Source organism: Dromiciops gliroides, chromosome 3 (assembly GCF_019393635.1).
Source record: "Dromiciops gliroides isolate mDroGli1 chromosome 3, mDroGli1.pri, whole genome shotgun sequence".
Classification (NCBI taxonomy): domain Eukaryota; kingdom Metazoa; phylum Chordata; class Mammalia; order Microbiotheria; family Microbiotheriidae; genus Dromiciops; species Dromiciops gliroides.
The window spans coordinates 300,833,326-300,858,606 of NC_057863.1; the positions used below are offsets into that span (position 1 = coordinate 300,833,326).

The 25,281-nt window shown below is 34.0% G+C and overlaps 1 protein-coding gene across 10 annotated transcripts in view; it reads right to left on the reverse strand.

The window, feature by feature from the left end:
- CNKSR2 (connector enhancer of kinase suppressor of Ras 2) overlaps positions 1-25,281 on the reverse strand; it is a 322,983-nt gene that overhangs the window by 143,791 nt on the left and 153,911 nt on the right. For 7 of the 10 annotated variants that reach the window (XM_043991405.1, XM_043991402.1, XM_043991403.1 and 4 more), the window contains exons 8-9: positions 24,793-24,861; positions 5,999-6,145 (exon numbers count right to left, since the gene is read on the reverse strand). In XM_043991405.1, the coding sequence (XP_043847340.1) occupies positions 5,999-6,145; positions 24,793-24,861 (216 nt within the window). The remainder of the gene's footprint in view (positions 1-5,998; positions 6,146-24,792; positions 24,862-25,281) is intronic. The other 3 variants (XM_043991407.1, XM_043991410.1, XM_043991409.1) reach the window with 1 other exon arrangement.

Below are 25,281 nucleotides of genomic sequence, written 5' to 3' on the forward strand. Positions count from 1 at the left end.
AACAATGGGCTAATTTAATTTGATGTGACAGATGCCTGAAGCTATTTACTAATCTGGATATGTGCAAAATAGAATCACTTGAGCCCTGCTGTCAAGCAGAATTACATCTTTGGTTAAACATTGATTCTCCCACCCTTTTCTATCAATAACACTGGCTTCATTCCTGGCAGTTTTATATATTAGTAGTGAAAGACTTTAACCTATAATATCAACTTTTGATTTTCTACAGGTAAAATAGTTTTTGGTTTATTATTTTGAGAAGGAAAAAAGTTGTTTGTGCTGTTTTGTATTAAAATAATTTTATTATGAACATAATATAAATAAATAAATATTGCTCACATAATTAGCATTTTCAGTTATTCAGGGAAAACAATGTCATTTGATGGGCATAATGACTGTGAAGTTGGTCTCTTTTCATTGCTTAAAAAGGATTATCCCTCCCCATGCTTAAGGAAAAACTTTCTCCTATTCATCCAAGATATTTCATTGTCATGCAAAATTGGCACTTAGATATATAGATATCTATGGCAAAAGTCACAATGAAAAAACAAAACCATGTAAATAAATGTAGGTAGATATTATGGATTAGAAATAAGTATAATTATTATAAATTAAAAACAGATTATGAATATAATTTCAAGAATACATACAGTTTGACTTTGCATTATGCAGGGTTCTGTGTCAAAGAACTATCTGCACAATGAATTGCATATCTCTACCAATTTTAATGACCATTTAAGGATATGTTCTGTAAGGAGTTATTTTTGGACTGTTATGAAAAAATAAATAAATAAATAATCTCTTCAAAGAGACTCTTAAGAAAATCATTCTGTGCCCATTGAATTTGCCCACACAATCCCTGAATGATATTTGTCACAAGAACAACCAATTCAAGTGATCTTTGGATAATCATTTAAAAATATCTATATCTAAAAATCACTTCTCATGGTTAGCTCACAATTGAATTGGTATTTCTCCCTGATTCGAAGGAGCCTCAATAAGAAGTCATGCTATTCTTCTCTTCTTCCCACTACCCCCCCCAAATATTTATCACAATTTGTCAGGTAAAGCAGCCACAGAGGATGCTTTTCCAATATAGCATGGAAGACACAGGCTATCTCTGATTTGCATTCTAAAAGTAAAAAGTGTTACTACGGGCCTCTGGGATGACGATCTGGTTATCCATACATATCTATCAACAATGACAAACCCATAACAAAGAAGTTTTGCTTGCTTAATACATCATTAGAAGATTGTTGGCAGTCCAGAAAAAAGAACTGTGGATTATGAATGCAGATTGAACCATACTTTTTCTACTTTTGTACTATTTTCTTTTCCCTTCTTTTGTGATGTTTTCCCCTTGTGTTCTGATTCTTCTTTCACAATATGAGTAATACATAAATATGTTTAATGTGATTGTACATAATATAATCTATATCAGATTTCTTTCTGTCTTGGGGAGGGGGAGGAAAGGGAAGGTAGGAGAAAAATTTGGAACTAAAAATCCTATGAAAACAAATGTTGAAAGCTATCCTTACATGTAGCTGGAAAATAATAAAATACTTTTATTTTTAAAAAAAGATTGTTGGTAGTGTTGAACACAACAACAGTAGTTGTTTGAAGGCCTGGAGCTTTTCCTCCTTAAATTGGATGTTTTGAGATGAGTATGTATGCCTTAGGATTTCCAAGTTTCAAGAAATGCACAAATAAGAACTTACTGTAAGTGAGGGGTGGAAAGGAAGTTGGATGGGCTATTCTTGTTAATTAGCCATCCCACTTCATGACTGGAGAACCAAAGGAAATGCAAATCAAAGTTCATCATTGGATTATTTCTGCTGGAAACCACTACTATTTTCAATACTTACAAAACTAAAACTAAAACAAAAACAAAACAAAACAAAACAAAAAACCACCCAAAACTTTTATTGAAGCTTTAATCCTGCTTAGAATTCATGTTTTTGCTTTAAAATAAAGGGAATAACCTTAATTCATGGCTAATTTATTTGAATTTGCAGCATAAGTTCCTTAAAAATTTAAACAATTGTTTCTTAACCATAAAATGTATTTAAAGAATAATTTGAACACATATTAGCATCTACCCATTTATGATCTACACTTTTATATCTAGACAATCACCATTTTGGGGATAATTAATGAAAAATAAACACAGAAAACCTTCTACTTTTCTTAATTTCAGGGCCTTCCCCTATTACTTATTTCCTATTTATCTTATATATAATTTGCTTCATATGTATTTGTTTGCATGTTTCTCCTCTTTTAGATTGTAAATACACCAAAGTATTGCTGAGCTTACTTCACCAGGAATTCTAAAACTTGAAAATTAACCCTAACTAATAATTTAGCATATACTATAATTGAAATGAAAAACACCCAAAGAAATGATGTTGAGAATTTCTTTTTTGCACTCTTCCCCATTTTATTATAGTTGGAAGGGTTCTAGTGGTAGTGAACTAATCAATAACAGTACAATAAGAATGAAACAAAAAGAGAACAAAGATGATTTCTCTATTCTGGATTCTGGATTCTCACAAATCTAAGTGATTATATGAGGACTCTGGATGTCAATGTATTTGTTTTATTTTATTTTATTTTTTATTTTTTGTGGGACAATGAGGGTTAAGTGACTTGCCCAAGGTCATACAGCTAGTGAGTGTCAAGTGTCTGAAGCCGGCTTTGAACTCAGGTCCTCCTCAATCCTGGGCTGGTGCTTTATCTACTGCACCACCTAGCTGCCCTGATGTATTTGTATTAGTATCATAAGCAGACATCCTGAAAATGATATTAGTGCTTATTCCTATTCTGCAGACCTTCAATGTTGTTCATTTTAGCACTTATTCCTTGTATGAGAATGACAACAGAACCATTTTGCTGCTAAAGAGCAAAGTCATTCACAGACTTAGTTGGGGAGTGGGTAGGAACAGTTTCCCTTATCACCTACCATTTTATTACCCGTCTTTCCTTTATCCTAGCATAGGATAACCAAAGAAGACGCTCTCTCCATCTCTCAGCTACAGATGTTTTCTCTGACTGTTCCCTCTGGACATTCTATGCCTGGAATGCTCCCTCCTCTGTTCTAATTGCTGATTTCCATGACTTCCTTGAAGTCCCAACTAAAATCCCAGTTTCTTAAAGGAAGCCTTCTCCCACCGCTATTAATTCTAGTGTCCTTTTGCTGTTAATTATTTGCTATTTATCCTATACATAGCTTGCTTTGTGTATATTTGTTTACATGTTGCCTCTTCCATTAGATTGTAAGCTCCTTGAGGGCAGGAACTGTCTTTTGCCTCTTTTTGTATCCCCAATCCTTAGCACTGTGTAGGCACTTAATAAATGTTTATTAATTGATTGATTTAGAGTTAGAAGAGACTTTAAAGGCCATCTAGTCTAATGCTTTCATTTTACTAGAGAAAATTGAGACCCAAGGACTTAGTAGCTTGCCCAAGATCACACAGGTAGTGTCAGTGACTAGGTTTGACCTCACATATTCTACCTCCAGAGTTACTTATCTTTTGTTTTTACTCATCAAAATCTGACCTCATGGATGAATCTGATAACTATGAAATGCGGGGAAATGATACTGGTGGGAAAGAGAGTTTTCCTTACTCCATAAATCCCACAGCACACAGTCTCTTCATAAGAACATCCTTGACACCACTAGGAAGTCTTAAGTCAAAACTGATCTTTCTTTATTAAGATTCACTCATTACAGAAAGGATCAAATGGTGACTTCTCTGTATCTTATTTTCTATAACAGAAACAGGTCACTTGCAAAATATCTATACATGACATGTGGATACAGGTCCTCGAACACAGGTACCATTTGCATCTGTTAGAGCCATGTGAAAAATATGACGCTGAAAATAACACAACTACAATAAGAGGACACTGAGGAATGAACTCAATTAATCAGCTAATGGGACAGATTCCTTGGTGTCTAGAAAACCAGTCTAAATGTTTTTAGGCCTATTCTGTGGTAACATTGGCATGAAAAATAGGTTGAAACAGTTTTCTATCAAAGTTCTTATTGTCTTGCTTTCTCATCAAACCTACAAAATGTACTTGAGAAAGTGAAGTAATTAGAGCAATTATTCAATTGAAGATGATACTCTTCCCTTAAGGATTCCCTTAATTATTTGGTTCAGTCAAAAGTGATTCTTATTTGGATACTGTAGTTACCTTAATTCTCCACTTCATTTTGTGTTTGTAGCCACATTCTAAAAGTAGGGGGAAAAATCATTAATATCTTTAGTCAAGATATTCTTTTGGAATAATGTGCACAGAACATGGAATTGATTGTTTGGTGTTTGAAATGAGAGATGAGGGGCTAAAAAAAGAATTATTCAATATCATTGCAAATTCATGGAAAATAAAGGCTATCTCTGGAAAAATGGCCTTCATTTTCATCTCAACTCTGACCCCGACCCATTAGACCCTGATGAAGGATCCTCCGTGGAAGCTATGCCAATGAGAAACAATAGGGTGGAAGAACAAAGCAACTTATGATGCAGTGAGAAAATAGAATGCCATGAAATGATGTGAGAGTATCTAGTGCCCACTTCTGACATGCTAAAACTTGATTCCATGACTTATTCACATTTTTCACCTTGTAGTATAGCAAAGATCCTTAATTAAACATTCGAAAGAATTTATATATCAGTTATTGTTGATTAACAGATAGTCAACATATGTATTCTTTTGGGGAAAAAGAGATCTAGAAATTCAAAGACCTTATTGTAGAAAAAATTCAATGACATTCATTTGGTGCAAATATAATGCTAAATTTTGGTCCAATGAACAGCACATCAGAAAATGTGTAAGGCTGTTTATGTTGAAAGCTGGTGGAAAGTTTAGCCATTAGAAAAGTCATTTATTAAAGATATTAGTGACAATTATAAAAGTTGTTAATATTTTAAGCAGAAGTGACAGCAATGGTATTTTCATATCTTACTCTTTCTTTCTTTCTTTCTTTCTTTCTTTCTTTCTTTCTTTCTTTCTTTCTTTCTTTCTTTCTTTCTTTCTTTCTTTCTTTCTTTCTTTCTTTCAACCTGGACAATGTATAATGTTCGATGGGCCACTTAATTTTTTTTTCAAAACCTAGTCTTTTTTCAGACAGAATAATAGTCTTTTTAAAATGGAGATTTCATGAAAGAAAGAAAAGAAGTCTTCTGTAATGTTATTAAAGATTATGTCCTAATCATAATGGGGGAATTTTTTCTCATCGTTCATCAATCAATTGCATACTTTTATCACCCTCTAGATATCTATTTCTTAATGACTATAATTTTAATAATGTCCAGAGTATAAATCATGATTGTAGTTCCTACTGAAATAAAACAGTGAAATTCCAATGCAATGGTTTCCAATTTTTTGGCATACTAGTTTTTATCTACCTATTTATTTATATTATTATGTAAAGGAGATGATGAAAGAAAGGGTAAATTCAAACTGTTTGATTATATTTTCAAAACTAAAGTGCAACTCATTTTCTTCATGGTATTATAAATTACTGTTTTGCGGCATTTAAAAATTATTCTGTAAGCTACCATTTAGCTGTGTCTAAACTCTGTATGTGTGAGTATGTGTGTGTGTGTGTGTGATGTCAAAATAAAACCTTTAGAAGTGTCATTGCACAAAAGGAAACCAAACATTTTCATGTTCTATGATTCTTTCCACAGGAGGTATCCTGTGGTTCTCTTGATAATACTTCAAATGTCTATAAATCAATTGGTGAAGAAGTGTGAGGGGAGAGGGTAAAGGCCATTTATAGACTAGAGATTAATTGTAATAACCCTGTCAAATTTAACCACAATTGAGCCTAGCAGGGCAAGCTGTTAAGAGATCATTTCACAAACAAATTTTCCAAAGCATACAAAGATAATCCATGTGCTGCTGAGATGAGGCACAATAATAAAGAAGCATCACTGTGGTAATCTATGGCTACAATGATGGTGTATGACTTATGATTAAGCTTCATTACCTGCAGAGCAAGGGGCTTCCATCTCATATTTTTCAGTAAAGCTGGTGCTGAGGTAAGCATGCTCTGAGGTCGCTTTTTCAAAGTTAAGATAACACCACTCGGGTCCTCTCGTAGAGCATTCACCAAATTTTTCAACTGCCACCCCACCTGGTAACCAGCAAAATCATCACAATAAAATTGAGGTACAACATTCAAGATTCCATGTTTTCCCCCTTTAATAAGATTAGTAAAAATGACATCATAGGCGTACCACCATAAACATTTTTAGGATTTATACTCAAAGAAACAACAACGACAATGAATCTTTGAATTGATTAACCAAGTTATCCCAATAGGGTCTGTTACCAGGCAATACAAAAGACATTTACCACAGAAGACCAAAGGCTACAACAGACATTCTATATGGAACACAGTTACAATGGAAAGCAATGCCACAATTGAGATTGCCCTTCTCTCTAGTCCAAACCATGAGCTTCATTTGAAAATTAAGTATTCATTTTTCTTTGGGGAGGACAAAAGCATAGATTTGTTATTCACTAGTATGGGGAATTCCCTATGGGAAAACTCCATCTATCAGTGTAGATTTGTTCTACAACTTGCAGTCATAGAGTTACATGGGATATGGAGAGGTTAAATAACTTGTCCAGAGTCACACAGCCAGGATGTGCCAGAGATAGGATTTGAACCCACATCTTCCTGATTCTGAGGTTAGTCTTTTATCCATTCTACCAGGCACTCTCTCTAAGCACTCATATTACAGAAAAAATGATGGAATAAGTCTAAACAACATCCTGAAATTAAACACTTAGTCTTTGTTGCACCCCTGCTCCTGCCCTAGACTCTTTCAAGTCTATGTGGCTTTTTTTGTCTCTCCTTCCAAATGGGGCTAATATTATAATCTTAGTATTTGGTACCAATAACACCAAGGCTACATTCTGATGTATGGAAGAAAGATTCAATAAAAGAAACCTTTTACTAGGCTATAAAACTAAAATAAAAAAAAAATTACAAGGTAATGCTACTTGCATGTAATAGCTACTGTGATTGTGTATCAAATGAGCTTATAAACTTCAGATACAATATGTAGGATTTAATGAAGCTATCCTATTTGAATGTCATTCCCAAAAATATTATCTAATTACAAAGAAGTACTTTAAAAATTCTCCAAAAATCTGACTTAACTATTAGCCTTTCTAAATTACCTCATTCATTACCCATTTTTCTTTTCTAAAAAAAAAAAAACAGGCAACATCATTTCCATTAATTTGCAATGGCTTATGATGAAGTGTCAAATAGCTAAAATCCTGGAACTTCATTTTATAGGAGGGTCTGGGAACAGATGCCACATTTTCTCTTATTACCTTGAAAACATTACACTTAGCAAAGAGATTAAACAAACAAACAAACAATTTTCTCCTCATAAATATAAGTGCAATTGTCAGAATTTCTTTTGAAAAGTATCTTAGGAGCCAAGTTGGTTTGAATTGAGAATATAACTTAAAATTGTAAATTTAATAGTCTGCCTAATTTCTTCCTAGTGATCAGGAAACAAAAAGGTCTTCCTGGTGACTAGATGCAGATGAGGAAGGACTGTTTGCCCCTCTTAGTTGGCTGGTTTCTCCCAACAAAAGCAGAATATACCACTCAGAAGTTGTGATGAGGAAGTAATTTAGAAATGAGTTAGTTCAGGATGATGCAAGATAGTATGGTAGGTTTTCAGCAGTTTCTGCTAATGTAGAAGGTGCTTAATAAAAGTTTATTGATTGATGTAACTTGATTTCAGTTTAGAATTCCAATTAAAAGACAGAAATATGAAAGGGATAAGTAAAAAAAGGATGAGATAAGGCAGAGACATATTTTATATTTGAATTAAATGTAAATATGAGAATGTTCTTATGAAGCTATAAATCTATCTGAATTTGGAGGGGAGATGGAAGAAGGCAAGAAATTGGGATTCCAAAAAGGATGGTCAAAGGAGAATTTGTATTTGGAATCAGAAGGCTTGGGTTTAATTATCATCTCTGTCACTTATTGTCTGTGTGACATACATAAATGCTATTATCTCTTTGGGTCTCCATCTTCTCAATTATAAAATGAGGGGATTTGAGTAGGTTCCCTCAAAGTCTAAATTTAAATCCTAAATAGGCATAGGTAAGTAGTTCAGTAGCTAGAGCACTAGGGTTGGAATCAGAAAGACTCATTCAATGAGTTCATTGGCCTCAGACTCTGACTCGCTGTGTGACCATGGGCAAGTCATGTAGCCCACTTGGCCTCAGTTTCATCATTTGCAAAATGAGCTGGAGAAGGAAATGACAAACTACTCCAGTATCTTTGCCAAGAAATCCCTAAATAGAGTCATAAAGCATCAGACATGACTGAAAAACGACAGAACAAACAACAACAGGAAGATCTGGGAAATTCAAAGCTCTATGGTAATGGTGATTATACTAAATGTTTACAACAAACTTTTTATTTTTCCTAAAGTATTTTCAAATATACAGACTCATTTGGTAATAAATTAATAAGAAATCCACTTTAGTGATGGAGCCAGGGAAAAGACCTTACTATATTTTAAGAAGGAATTCTTTGCAAAGTCATGCTAGCATATTATAATGATGTATTTGGCAATCATGATGTCATAGAAACCATTTTTGCATGGTAAGAAGAAAATACAACATGAGTTTACATCTAAGTGTCCATCCTTCCTACCAAGGAAGGCTATTTAGCCAGCACAGATGTCTAAATGAGTGGCCTGTTGAGTTACAACTGGGAGAAATGGAAAATATCCCTAAGCAAGAATTGCCTGTAAAAGATCAGCAATAGTGATGCTTTCAATAAGCTATTATTTGATTCAAAAAGTTGTTTAAGAATAAAATGAAGTCAAAATGATATGGGAAACTTTAGATGGCCAAATATCCTTTCAGTGTGTCCATTTTCAACAACTAATTATATGTTGATGTTTTAAAAGTCATCAGCTTCAAATTAGGAGATCATGGAATAGTTTATTTGTCAGATCTATGGATAAGAGAAGAATTTATGATCAAAGAAAATACCAAGAACATTACAAAATGTAAAATACATAATTTTGATTATATAAAATTAAAAAGTTTTGCACAAACAGAACCAATGCAATCAAAATTAAAAGGAAAGCAGAAAACTGGGGAAAAGTTTTGCAACAAGTATTGAACAAAGTCCTTATTGCTCAAATATATAGAGAACAGAGTCAAATTTATAAAAAAAATATGTCATTCCCCAATTGATAAATGGTCAAAGAATATGAACAGGCAATTTTCAGACAGAAATCAAGGCTATATAGAGTAATATGAAAAAAACAAAACCTAAATCCCTCTTGAATAGAGAAATGCAAATTAAAACACCTCTGAGGTACCACTTCATACTATTCAGATGAGTTTATATGACAAAAAGAGGAAAATGATAAATTTTGGAAGGGTATGGGAAAACTGGGACACATTAGTGTACTGTTATTAGAATTGTGAACTGATCCAACTATTTTGGAAAGCAATTTGGAACTTTGCCCAAAGGGGTTATACATCTATGCATACCCTTTTATTCAGCAATAATAATGCTAAGTCTATATTCTAAAGATATAAAAATGGGGGAAAGGACCTATTTGTATAAAAATATTTATAGCAGCTCTTTTTGTAGTGACTAAGAATTGGAAATCAAAGGGCTGCCTATCAATTGGGGAATGGATAAACAAGCTGTGGTATATGATTGTGATGTAATATTATAGGGCTATAAGAAATGACAAGCAGGATGATTTCAGAAAAACCTGGAAACACTTACATGAACTGATGCAAAGTGAAGTGAGCAGAACCAGGAGAACGTTGTACACAGTAACAGCAATATTGTATGATGAACTGTTAATGACTTAGCTATTCTCAGAATACAATCTTCCAAGACAATCCCACAGGACTCATGATGAAGTATGCTATCTGCCTCCAGAAAAAGAACTGATAACTGTCTGAATAAAGGCTGAAACATGCTATTTTCACTTTTTTTTATTTGAGTCATACAAAATGATCAACATGGAAATATTTTCCATGATCACACACGTGAAAAAATAAAGGCAAGGGGGATTAGAAAGGCAAAATAAATCATCACCTCCTTTCCTTGCTCTTATAGTCTCCCATACTACTGGTTTGGTTAAGGCAAGCATCACTTCAGGTAGTAGAGTCCTAATAAAAGTGCACTAGAAATATAGGAAATGCGCAATTATTTTCCTCCTTTTCTCAGCCGATTTAAGTGAAGAATTTATCCAGATAGAATGAAAAACTCTGATAAATTATTCCATATGAAATTTAATCCAAAGTCTAAATCTTCCCACCTATCATTGCTTTACTAGTAGTTCTCTACAACCTTCCTTGAACCACTACCAATAGCAAAACAATATTTTAAAACAAAATAGAAACAAGAACTAGGACTGACCTATCCCAAGAACACAAATACATTATCTAGAAATTCATCAGTGTTAAGAAGAAACTAATCAGTATAGTTTGTTGAGTTACAGGAGTATTCAATAAAAATGCAGAAACAGAAAGCCAAATACTCTGAGGCAGCTAGGTGGCATAGTGGATATAGTGTAGTAGTCATGAAGAGTTATAGTCAGGGAGACCTGAGTTCAAATCTGACCTCCAACATTTACTAGCTGTGTGACTCTGGGAAAGTCACATCTCATTTGCCCCAGTTTTGTAATCTGCAAAATGGGAATAATAATAAAAGCACCTATCTCCCAAGGTTTGTTGTGAGGATCAAATGCAATAATAATAATAAAGCATTTAGCACACTGCCTGGAGCATAGTAGGTGGGTTTATTATTAATTATTATTATTATTAGAAGGCTGAAGGAGGGAAAATGTGAGACAGTTGAATTATATTTGTTAAGATTGTACTATGAAGCATCACAAGTTCACTATTTTAGATTGATATTTTTTTTTAGTGAGGCAATTGGGGTTAAGTGACTTGCCCAGGGTCACACAGCTAGTAAGTGTTAAGTGTCTGAGGTCGGATTTGAACTCAGGTACTCCTGAATCCAGGGTTGGTGCTCTATCCACTGCACCACCTAGCTGCCCCTTTTGATTGATTTTTAAAATTAATGTACTAATCAGGTCAGAAATCCAAGATTTAAGGCTGTCAGATATATCAGAAAGGTATTAAAATACATTTTTAATGATCTGAGAAAAACTTCAGCTTCAATTTCTGAAGGCTACCATGAGCTCTCTGGAGCAGCCAGAACTAAATACAACTTCAAAGTTTTCTCAGAGTTAAAAAAAATAGACACATAATAGTTCCATTAATTGCTTTATATAGGAGTCATGGGAGAGAAAATTTCCAAGTATTCTCAGAAATTCCTTAAGAGGGAAGAATGTGGTTAGAAGGCCTATATTTTTGTAATTTCAGTCTACTAACATTTTTTCTGTTATATGCCATGATGACTAATTACATAGATGTTAGGCCCTTCTTTTTCTTTTGGATAATGCCTACAATCCTTAATTCTTTCCCTCTGTATTACATATCAATATAATCACCTGTTCCTCTTGCCTTCAGCTGAACTGGAAGACCTTCATAAACTTACATAACTTTAAACTCAAAAAATTATTAGTTTTTTATGAGCTAGAAAGTAAAGATGAACAGTATTTATGACAGTCTTTCCCCATTAAAACTGACTTGTTCTTGCAAAACCTCAACATATCTCCAGTAATATCTAGAGATGTCATTTATTTTTCAGATTGGTATTAGTTCACTTTAATTTAATTGTAAAATATATTACCCCCTAGTTAAAGAATTGGCTACTGTAACTTTTAAAAGAGTAGGAATCCCTTCTCTAAAACCTTACCAGCTCATGAAAGAATGGCATATCACTTTATGGTTGGCAGAAGCATTTAATAACCTCATTCGAACAACCAAAATGATAGCCAATATAATTCACCATTAATTTCTTATTCTTGTTCAACCAACTTGTTCAAGTTTTGCAAATGTGAAAACTGAGGTCGATAACCTTAAATTACTTGTAGAATATCATATTAAGTAGCAGAGCTATAGGTGGAACTCAGATCTTAACTCCAGATAAAGAGCTCTTTCTCTTTAGCGTGCTTTTAAAAGGGGGGAGGGGAAAGGAAGCACGTTTTTTTTTTTTTTAAGTGGGGCAACGAGGGTTAAGTGACTTGCCCAGGGTCACACAGCTAGTAAGTGTCAAGTGTCTGAGGCTGCATTTGAACTCAGGTACTCCTGAATCCAGGGCCGGTGCTTTATCCACTGTGCCACCTAGCTGCCCCCTGGAGGCAAGTTTTAAGGAGAATTCATGACTTAACCAAAGTGGGTTAGAATCCATGGAAAGCCTGGCTTCTTGATAACTATTGGATAACCCAGTTATTAGTATACACAATAGACAGGAAGGATCAGAAAAGAAATAGTTACTTGAGAGTTGAGTAAGAAGGTGCCTGACTGCCCAAGTTGATTTCAAGTCCCCAGGCCCAGACCTAAGAGTTGTGATCACTGAGCCTCTATCATTGATCTTTGAGAGGCTATGGAAAGGAATTAAGCTAGGTTGGTTGCTATTCCTGACAAAATCCTAGATTGTGCTGTAAGGGGTGGTTTATGGAAGTTTGCAGAATAGGTAATCACCAAGAGTCAATATGGCTTCATCAAAAGGATTTTTTTACCTTCTTGGTCAGCAACAAAAAAAGTTCAGTAATGAGTTTATGGCAAGTGAATAGACATTGGGTGGATTCAATAGACATTGGGTGGAATCGTGGTCATAGAAGGAAGCCATTTTAGGAAATGGAGAGGTACTTATTTTGGTCACAATGACAAGAACTTTAGGGGCTATTTTAGCCATTCCAAGTTTCATCTAATTATTTAAATTACATTATGACTCTAATGGTCTGATCAAAATCATTTGAATATGCCACTTCACAAAAATATATCACTGTTTTAGCAATTTAGTAAAATATAACACTGTTTACATAGGCCAAGATCTAGGATATACCTTTAGGAATACCAAAATCACCATCACTTACCAGTCATATTTCATTTCACTTATAGACTCGTCGAACAGTATCTCAGAGTTGAAAGACTCTCTGGAGGTCATCTGGTACAAAATTCTACTCACCACAGTGATTACCTCTACACAAGAGTGATCTGGCTTCTTCCAAAAACTTCAACTAATCCTGCCTCCACCAACTTATAAAAACTCACTACCTAATGAAGAAACTGATTCTATTTTCAGACAGCTTCCATTGTTATAAAGTTTGTTGTGTTTTTTAAACATTGATGAGTTGAAATCTCCATAATAGAAGTCCCTCAGCTATTGAGTTACTAGGGAATCTCCATAAGGAGTCTCTGCCATGCTTCAGGGAGGATTGGTGGACATGCACACCCACTCATGTACAGCCGGGAACTTACAGACCTCACCATCTCTGTGGACTCTCTCTTCAATTTGGATTATGTACTAGGCATCCTCCATGACAGGTCTGAATATGCTTGGTGAGCCTGTGTGTCCTCACTTGATATTAATACTTAGAGGATTGCAAAATAAGATTATGTCAGTCCATAGTTCTTTCTTTTCCAAAACGCCAGCCTTCAGTGAAAAGATATAACAAAAGCATCATGTGTGACCTTAAGTACTTCATTTTCCTTTCCAGGATTTTAGAGTCTCTTTGTATGATCTTAAGAAAATTTGTTTGGCAGATTCATGAATCAGTAAAAGTAGGTAGTAGCAACTAGATTTAATACATTTTGAAAGGCTCTTTGTCATGTTTCAAATATAATCATCAGGAAGACAGAACACACACTGATTACCCATGTGTACATATGTACATGGTCATACTGCCCAGCAGTTTTTATTTGGGCCAGTAATAATACTGAATCCTCCAGTACCTGTGGGTTCACCTTATCTTTCCATGAAGCATGGAATCCTGAATCCCTCTCAGAAAACCTAGATCTATTTTGTAAATGAAAAGCAAAATATTTGTAATAGTTATAGTGATTCAAAATTTATTTTCCTCATCTTCCCACATTTTATGTTTCCTGACTTCCTGTATGGATTAGGTTTTTTTGTTTGTTTTTTTGTTTTTGTTTTTGAGGGGCAATGAGGGTTAAGTGACTTGCCCAGGGTCACACAGCTAGTAAGTGTCAAGTGTCTGAGGTCGGATTTGAACTCAGGTCTTCCTGAATACAGGGCTGATGCTTTTTCCACTGTGCCACCTAGCTGCCCCAATTAGTTTTTTTTTAATTTATCCAAGAATTCTTCATCCTTTGTCATAAGCTTTAAGTACAGAGATTTTCTTTAAGGTCTTTCACCTATTCCTCTCCCTGGAAGAACAGCCTGTATTTAATTTCTACAAGGTAATACTTGGCCTCTGATAGAAAAAAACAACAACTAGGTAGTGTACTTCCTTGAGTTACCACTCTCTTTTTATTAATTTTAATATCTCATTATTCAAAGGTTAGGGTTCTCATATGGATCCCCCAGGTAAATTTCCACAATACTTGGCATAATGTTATGCCTGCCTATCAGCTGTTGCTAATATTTAGGGAAGATGAGGTTGCTAAAGGATAATGGAATACCATATGTCAGGATGAGGAGCAACATTTTACCTTGGACAGGTCCTACATAAGCACATGAAGGAAGAAGAGCAACTATGCATAAATATGGTAGAAAAAGTCTGTGGGGTGTCACAGCAGATCACAACTTGAAAATGAAGTAATAATATCCTGCTGAAATACCAGCTAAAAGCTAAAGAAACTAAAAACAGAGAGCTCAAAGTAAACTGTCTATGCATGGCAGAGAAAGTATCCTTTCCCTTTTCACACAGCATTAGTTGTGATCTTAAAGGCATGTTCTATAATTGAGGTTGCCATTAAGAGGGATATGGAAATTCTGTAGTCATTCTGGAGAACAAGAACACGAATTAAGGGGATATCAGACAGGTCAGAGGATTGGAATATCTAGGTGGATTGAGAAATCCCTTATTTTATAGATTAGGAAACTGAAGTCAGTTGATGTGCCCAAGGTTGGAAAGGAAGTGGGTAGATAGCCAGGACTCAAAACTAGATCTTCTGATTCTAAGTTCAATAGTCTTTCAATATGATGTGGCCTGGCAGAAGAAAGTAAGAGTACTCATGCTAAAAAATAGGAGGTCAACTAATAATACCTTCAAATGAACGAAATCCTTATGAAAGGGGTATTAACCCTATTTTGTTCTTTACAGGGGACTGAATAACACAGAACAGACAGACTGAAGGAATGGAGTTTTTTAATGAGCATAAAGACGTCTTTGACTTTAAAAGTGATTAAATACTGGAAATATACCTATGATTTCTTTCCCATGGGTACTCCCTCCACTGATAAAGATGACATCACCTCTGTGACCTGGTAGATGGTCTTTAAATATTGTCGTTACCAAGAAGTTAATCACACTGTGGCCACTCGGACCCCACCAGAATTAGCTGTGCTGGTCTTTGAATGACAGACTATATGTCTAGAATACATGTCTAGAGTTTTCCAACATTATTTTAAAATCTTATTTTTTATGTATGGCTTTTGTTTGATATCACCTTCATTTATAAATATGTAACTATCACGACTCCCCCATTAGCCATCCCTTGTAACAAAGGATTAATTAAAAAGAAGAATGCTGCAAAACCTATCAAAAAATCAACTGTATACTACAGTTTATTAAATATTTTACATTCACAGTTCCTGGCCTCTGCAAAGAAGGGAGAAATATACATTTCATTTTTTTCATTTTGTTTGTGGGGCAATGAGGGTTAAGTGACTTGCCCAGGGTCACACAGCTAGTAAGCGTCAAGTGTCTGAAGCCAGATTGAACTCAGGTCCTCCTGAATCCAGGGCTGGTGCTTTATCCACTGTACCACCTAGATGCCCCCAGAAAGGTACATTTCTTCAATTCTCTGAGTTTACTTTTTTTTTAAAGTATGTGCTTCAAGAATGGAGGCTCCAAGAAAGAGCTGGTGAATATCATGCCAATTTTTAACTCGCTAAAGGTGCAACATACCCACTTTGAGTCTAGAATGTGCCATAACATCCCTTGTAGGGTTATGGATGGAAGAAGCTAAGCCTGTCTGGCTCACTCTGGGATGATCCCACTCACCTATTCCTTTTTATGAGAGCATTGTCATAGGGCAGCATAACATTCTCTGACAATGTATGGAAAATTATAGATCTTCCCTCTGTCTCAAAAAGGTAGAGAATAAAATTTGCCATAACTGTAGCTAGACACATACACATAATGCACATACAATAGAAGTTGTAGCCAATGTGAAGCTAAAATATCCTGGGAAGTGAAATTTTTAAAAGGCAGAGTTTTTAAAGGGATGAATCTCACCATCTGTGTTGGTATTATTCATCCCTGGAAGAATATCCTCCTGCTCCTTTGGAAAGTCATGAAAAAACTCAATTTAACATAAAACCCTTCCACTAAAGCTAGTAAATGGGGCCTGTAGCAGATGTTCCTAGTGAAGACATATTCTCCACAGAGTCCTGCTCCTTTGTAACATTACAAAGATGATTTTAAAGTGTGTGATAGAAATAACATTTTCCTCACAATGCATACCCCCTCACCACATTTAACTAGTCAATACAAGCTGATGTGTAGAAAATTTCATGCAAATATCAACTTAATACTAATAAATTATAATACACTTGTGTCTTCTGAAGAAGTTATTAATATCACAGACCTTGCAGTGCTTAATGATTTATACTTTTAAGACTTTAATCAGCATTACCAGTCTAAGAAATTTGCCCAATTTTTTCCCTTTAGTAAAATATTAATGAACAAGGTCTACAATATTAAACTACAGTACATTTGGAAGAATCCTCATCTAGCCCCTTCCACAATCATTCATTCATTGCAATAAAAAAGGTAAATCATGAATTATGCATGTGTCAAATGTATCCAAGAATAGCCTTCAAAAAATACTCATTCTACTAAAGAGCTAGAATTTTAATTTCTACCATAACATGAAAATATATAATTAAGATTAGCCAGAAATCATCCATTGTTCACTTACACTAAGTAAAATTTTAGTTTTGTTTTTTTTAACAAAAGACTAAAAGAAGGATTTCCTTGAGAAAAGATTATAAAAGCATTTACATGAAAGCAATAAAAATAAGAATTAATTATTTCAATTTCCTTTGTACAAGGGAAAAAACCATACCCCAAATAAATTAGCTACTCTAAAACATGCACTCTAACTCAAAAGAATACTAATTGAGGGAAGTCAGTGTGAGCCCTTCTCAGCAGTTGTTACTTTATTTGACCCATGTTTACAGTTAACTTTAAATCATGATTAATACTATATTCTGAATTTATACAAATTTGTTGTAGTATTTTATATCTTAATAGACAAATAATGGATGAACAAAGAGTGAAGATACTTTTAATGGAAGACATCATAATCTATTGCTAATGTGTAAATATATAAACATACAGAAGAGAAAGAGTCAAGTGTGCTCCCCCAGTTTTACGCAGAATAATCATTGGCAGAAGCTATTTTTTTTCGGTTATTTTAAACCTTCTTGTGGAGTCCTTTATATGCCATCAAAAGTCCCAAACTCTACACTGGAATTCTCTGATGGATTTTTTAAAGCAGGAATTGAATGAAAGGCGAGCTATTAACCATCATTTTTTCCCCCTATACTTCCTTAAATTACCCAGGTCATAGAAAAGAGTGACATATCTTTAATAGCCTAATCTTCATCTCCAACAGGTATAGCCTATGCTTTTTTGTTTGTTTTTTTTAAATAAAAGCATTTTATTATTTTCCAGTTACATGTAGAGATAGTTTTAAACATTTGTTTATATAAGATTTCCAATTTCCAATTTTTCTCCCTCCCTAGCCTATGCTTTTAATAGATCTCTTAGCCTCATTAACATGCCTGCCTCTCTCAATAAATTAATACAGAGACTCATTAAGGCCAGTATGGGGGATATCCCTTCTTATTGCTGTTTTAAATATGGTATATGTGTGTATGTGTGACATATACACACACACATAGAGATTTTTCTCTATATAGTCTATATATATAATATGCATTATGTATATACACACACACACATATATATGTGTGTCTATGTGTATCTATCTATCTATCATCTATCTATCTATCTATCTACCTACCTATCTACCTCTCTATCTATCTATCATTTTCCCCCTTGACTTCATGGTATGCATGAGTAAAACACTCTGAAAACTTGAACACTATTTTTATTTCATTACTTGGACATTTATAATGTGCACTGATTCCTCAAAGGCACAGGCTACCCTAAATTGGAGGAGGGTAGAAGGTTCTATTAAGGAATGTAACAGCACCACAGTGAAAGGTGAAGACATATCAAACTTTACTCATTCAAGGAGCTCTATTGGTTTATCTTTCATAATGCCAGAGGGGGGAAAAAAGCTGTCTCTTTCACTAAATTATAGCTAATCTATGTTCAGAAATATTCCCCTGGTAAGTTTTTCTCCAAGAAAAAATTTTTTTCAAAACATTTTAAAAAAAAGAATAAAAATAAAACAGGTTGATAACTAAAATTTCCAATAATTAGATTTTCTTAGGATAAAATTTTAATGTTACTATTCTTGCATGGATTTTATAATATTAAATCTCTCTTTTGATTTCATTATTCCTTTTGTACCTGGAAGAAATACACATATATGTTCATGCATTTTAAAGTAATCTCCCCTAATCCCAAGCCCAAGGACAGAAAAAAAATATGTTCATATAAAGACCTACCATTTAGCAATTCTGAGAAAGAGCAGAACATTTATACGTACATGCATATATTTATATTTAAGAATTATACTTTAACATACTCTAGAAACCAAGTAAATGTAAACATTTGCAAAAATCAAAACATATTCAAGAATTGTCACAGTATATATTTTGTAATTTTGCTAAAATTTTTAAAAAGTCAAGTTATTGTTAGAGTGAACAGTGAGGCAATGTGCAAAGGTGCAAGCATCTTAAAAATGTGAGTTATGAAGCAATAAATATCTTTGGTAACAAAAAGACAAAACAAAGATGCACTTTGTTAGAGTCACAGAATGTTTCTTAAAGAAACAATAATATTCAATGGATTGCTGCATAACTACAAACAATTTCACAGATTTAAATGAAGTTATTCTTAGAAATCTTTATTTTCTCACATCTTCAGCCAGCCTGGAGATGAAGATACATCATCATGCTCAATTTATGATGTGTCTAATTTAAAAATAAAGAAAAAAGAACTACAACCTGACTTGCAAGAAAGAATTCAGGGAGAAAGAAGACATAAAATGTTAGGGGGGGGTTCTGTGACTGAGTACCATATATAAAAATTCCCCTTATCATACTAATTCCTGTAATCATGTTGATAGATGGGAACTAATATCTGAAATAAAAGCAACTAGAAGGAACTGAAAGCAACTTTTACTGTTTACTGTATTTACTCCTCTTTCATAATGCTCTAAAGAACTTTACTTTAAATTCAACAATTCTTCATTACAATCTATGATATCTATCAATTGCCCATTCCTATCTTCTGTCCTAAATCTGTTACTTCCTCTGATTTGTCTTTATCCCTCTCTCTTTTTATTTGGAAAAGGGTAATACTGGAGGTATAGATATAGGCATATATTTTAATAAATTAGCATGTATGTAGTCCATAAGATCCTGAGCATCATTTAAAAGAAGTAATCTTTCCTATCTGGAAACCTTTCTAATAAAATCATTATGCTAGACTATCAAACACATTTCAAGTGTTAGAATATATACTATAACATTTTCTATATAAACTATTTTATTACATTAGGATCATCAGAATATAATGAGTGGTCACTTTTTACAATAGTTTTAATTTCAGTTAATCAATAGAGTATATAATTTAACATGTCATGTAATCAACAAACTATCAAACTAAAAGAACTGTTTTACAAAGTAATATGCATTTTACTCTAGTGATCCTAATATAAGAAATGGAGATACTATTAAAAATTAATGTTAAAATGTTATCAGTAACTACAAACAAATTAAAAGTCAAGGATTTGCATATAGCCTAAACAGTTAATAGGAGATTTATATTAAGCCTTCAGGAATTTTTGGCTTCTAGTTGCTATGAGCTCCTCTACTTCTAAGATGGCTCATTAGAAGGATTTTATCTAACAGTTTCATAGCAACTAAATCAGACAGTGCCATGAGTGATGAGATGAAAAGGAATAAATAGGATCTCTGAGCAAATATAATAGTGTTAAAACATATACTATCTTTTGGTCCAAAAATTACCCCCTTTCACATAATACCTTCCAAGATACAATGTTAAATGTAAACCATTATTATAAAAGAATGTCTATGGTTAAAAAACTATCAGATATTAACAATCTAAAGAAATTTGAAAGCAATTTTCAGTTACTGAAGCAAAAATGAATTTGCTAAGAAGAAACTCCCTAACTCCCAACATCAGTTTCTGCTTGGTCCCCTGTTGTCCTCCTCTTTCTCCTCACCAACTCCTGGTGTGAATCTTTAAAGGGTTTGGGCAAAGGCGAATCAAAGAGAGAAACTGAACTTTCTTCCCATTTAGTTAATGACATACTGCAGTCCAAATTCTGTTGCCATCTTCTTGAAAGTCCTTATCTATCTACTTTCAATTCATTGGGAGTTGAGAACTGTTAATCCTTAGATGAAAATATTGGTCCTTCCAGTGGCATAATCATCTGGGTGCTAAATGGCTTCTTCTATGTGTGTATATGTAGATACAAATGTGTATCTATATATGTAGACACATGTATATGTACATTACAGATGCATACATACACAGAGACATATAAACACATGCATCTATGCATATACACATGCACAAATATATGTGTATATATTGATTGCTAATACTATACATACTATTAGTACACAGTAGTGAAAAAAGACAATTTTCAGAACTTTTGATTTAGTTAAGAAAGTATGTGGACAGAATTACTGGTTTGTTTGTTTTTTTTTAAAGCATATGGATAGCATTGATGACTTGGAAATTTATGGGTTCTTGCTTTTAGAATATTCCCCAAAGAATTTTATTATCTATAAATATTCTTACCAACTAAATAACCACTAAAAGTGAAATTTGGGCAGCTGGTTCGAACTAAGGTGTAGTGGTAGATTTCTACAGTAGAAGACCGAGGGGGTAGAATTTTAAGAACGTGAGTAGTGCCTGAGGAGCTAAGTCTTCTTGCTAGAGATTGTAAACTGTGGTTATAGTCTCCTTAAATTGTCTATTTACAAATTCCTTTTTCCTTGCCTCTTACCTGGAGCATTAACAACTTTCTATATATGTAAAACTTTGCTACTTTGAAAACTGAAAACTCAAATTTAAAAAGAAGCATAAAAAGATTTTTAAGAAAGTTCAAGTTTAAAAAAGAAATCAAAATTAGAAGCAAATAATTCTGCTGGACAACTTAGTCACTCTTTTAGCAACTCCAAAAACAGATTTTTAATTATTCTTTGGTTCATACAACTTTCTTAGACTTTGGGCTGCAACATTATGTCATGTCCCTTCCTACTGTATTTCAAAAGAAGAAAATAACCCATTTTTTACACAGTAATTTAGCATCTATAGAATTTTGTTTTACTGAAGGATTAACAGTGTTTTCAGTTAGGACATAATGAGAGAGACAAGATTTCAATATTATGCTCAGTGGATTAATAGATATAAACAACTAGAATTAAATGTACATTTCAATTTTTAATAGATTGCAATTTAATATAAATATCTTATCAAAAACATAGACCCAACTGCATTTTCCATTAGAAAAAGACATAGGCATAGAAAGGGTAATTGCAAAACATAATTTGACAACTTCATTTTAACCAGGCGTCTCAATCACATCTTTCATCAGAGCTACAACATAGGATCAAAATCAATTTTTAAAATTTTGTTTTCTTTTTGTTCTTGCACAATGCAGGAGGCATCCAAAAACTATACAAAAGCCAAAAGGTAGACAGTCATTCACCAATTCGATTCCTTATGCTATTAAGCACCTACTGAGAGAGCCCTTTGTAGGGAGAGAGAAAATTTAAAGAAGACATAGCCCCTGCTCTCATGGAGCTTACAGTCTAGAAGTAAGACAGCAAAGTGATAGTCAGGGGATTTGAATACCATATGTTAGGAATGTGAGAGCTGACTATATATATAAATTGGAAAACAACCATTATCAGCTTTCTGGTTCAACTTGGATAAGTCACAATAATTAACATTAAGAATGTATTGCTTTAGCTAGCATGTCTATATCCAAGGAATTTCATACATTTTAAAGATATGCACTTTCCTCTGTGATACAGAGCCAAGTTTTGGCTTTTCCAAGCAGTTTCCTAAGTACAAAAGACCACATCTGTCTCTGACCCCAATGGAAGTGACATCAGAGGTGGTGGGTAATGGCAGGTTAATAACTTCTAACAGAGATTTTGCTGCTAAAATCAAGTCTCAAATGGCAATATTATTCATCAGTCACATGTCAAAGATATTTCTAGGTTCAGTAGTATGTGGTACAATGGAAAGAATTTGAGTCACAGGACCTGAGTTCAAATCCAAGGTACCCCTCTTATTATCTATGTGTCCTTGAGTAGGGTGCTTAATTTCTTTGTGTCTCAGTTTCCCCTGGCTTCAAAGCTATTATCCTGTGATGAGTAGTCTCTCCAGTTAAGTTCATTCCCAGCCTTTAATTCTTTTCTCCTCTCCTATTTTTAAACGGACACTTTGTTTTTGCCTGCCTTTCTGAACTTATCCCCCCTTTTACCTTATTCCCCCAATCAGAGGTAGGGTATCAAATGAGCAAACTGAGGCCCAGGGAGGTTTAGTAACTAATTTAATTACTTAGTTGTTAGCAAACCAATAGAGCCAGGAATGGAACCCAAGTCTCTTGACCTCCAGGAAATATCTTCCAGATTGTTCTTTCTGCTTCTTGTGATATAAAACATTCACAAAGACATTGAAAAAAATTTCAGGTGCATAAAAATCTAATCTTCATGGAATTATTTCCAAATAGCCAACCTATATTGATTTTCCTAATTCACTCAGAGATGTTCCTGAGATACTTGTATTTGATAATGCCATGATGCACTTCTATTTTCATTGACTCTTAAGCAGAATAACAATTACAAACTTCAAAGGCAATGCAAGCATTTTTCCTTATGAATTTAAAGCCTCCTGGATTCCATTCACTAGACTCACATTCAAACAGAGTTTATACTTGTTAAAAATAAGTTAAAAAAAAAAGAGAGGGCATGGGTATCCTAACTGGAGCTGAAGATAATTGCCATCCCATGCTGACCACATTCTGAAGAAGACCCCAGAAGTTGCTGCCTGGTTTGATTGAGGAGTAATTCTCACAATACTTGTCTGTCTCCCTGAGGCCTAGCTCTTGACACTCTATTGGGAAAGCTGTTTTCTACCCCCACTGCTCCATGCATTCACATCCACAGTGCAGAAGATTTGAAGCTCCAGTCTGTGTAGGCACTTTCTATATTAGCGGGTGAGACAGTTTTCCAGCCACTGAAAGATTTGCAATTTCCATGTGAAAGGCTTTGTCTGTCAGCAATCTTCTATGCTATTCAATCCCCTCCTCACACCCACAGACTTCACTTTTTAAGCTTTTATTAACTTTTACTGTACTTGGATAATGAGCACATCAAAGAAAACACCACGACTTTAATTATTAGTGTCTAGGTGCCTTCGAAACATCACATAGACTCTCAGTTTCTCAAGTGAAAGCTAAATGGGTTGGTTTACCCAGGAGATATGAACTACTGAGAAATATTAACTATGCCTCAGCCCCTCCTTACAATATGGTGATTAAAAGTTTCCTAGTCCTCCAAATGAGTTTTTCTTCTGGTAAATTTCTGATACCAATAGTATACTCAATACCAAAAGATGTGACAGAATATTATGATAATCTCCAAAGAGCTGATTGGCTTAATAAATGGAATCCTTGCAAAGAATGAAGAAATATACTTCTACAAGTGAGGATTACTGAATTAGTACTCTAGGATTTTTGTTTTAATTTTTGCTTCTTGTTGACTTCTTACTGCTGCTCATTTTAAGATGCTTTCAATTTTTTTTAAAGAAAAAGTGAACTGACTATGATTTTTCAAATGAAAAGGATCTTGCATTGTCAAGAATCAGAATTTATCATTATCTAAAATTTCAGAAAAATATTAGGAATGAAATTATACCAAAATAAAGAATCTTTTGTGAATAGCACTATTATACTAAATATAAATAACCATCAGAAGCCTATTAAAAACACAATTAATAAGTTAATGCTAAGCGAGCATTCAGAGGATTAATGCAATTATGAATGAAATCTACATTTTCTATGTCATCACTTAGTTTCTAAAAGGTTAGGATAAAAACTCATAGTATGAAAGAAACAATACTATGTCATCCTTTTAAAAATTTCATTTGCAATTGCTGTTCTCCCATTTCATTGCAATTTAAAGACGATGTGTTCCAGTTCTTACCAGAGAGTTAGCAAGTGACTACAAACACTAGAATTTTTATGTTCTTGCGGTCCACATTTGGTATATCATCAAACAATTTGGAAGAATAAAGTAGCTATCCACCATTGATAGAGGTTACTTGATTTTGTGTGTGTGTGTGTGTGTGTGTGTGTGTGTGTGTGTGTGTGTGTGTGCCTATGAGCAGATAGCCCAATGTATTCTTGTTCCTTTCATGTTTTAGTAAATTAAAAGCATTTCCCCCCACTGACACTTAATGTAAGCATACATACCACAGTCTGGTGATTGACTTGAATCACTTCATCGCCAGCATGGATTTTCTTGCATCGATCCGCAGGTGACTAAATTAAAAATAAAAGAAAAGATAACATGACTCTTATTCATTGTTAAATTTCTCTCTAAATTAAAAAAAAAGTTTATTTTTTTGAGTTGGTGGAAGGAGACTTGTGATTTCCCTGAAGAACCCTTTCTATCACTCTGGATGATCAACTCTGCTGCAACATATAGTTTTAGAAAATTGCTTGGGGCAATGGGTGGTCAAGTGACTTGCCCAGGGTCACATAGACAATAAGTGTCAGAGGCTAGACTTGAAACCAAGACTTCCTAACCCTACAGCCAGACCTCTTTTTACTATCCCATCTTTCCTTTCTTGCTAAAAGAATGAAAATAAATCTTATTTATTATTTAGAGTATAGAAATATATATACATATATATATATAAATCTTTAAAAATGATTTTAATGACCATTTATACACTATCT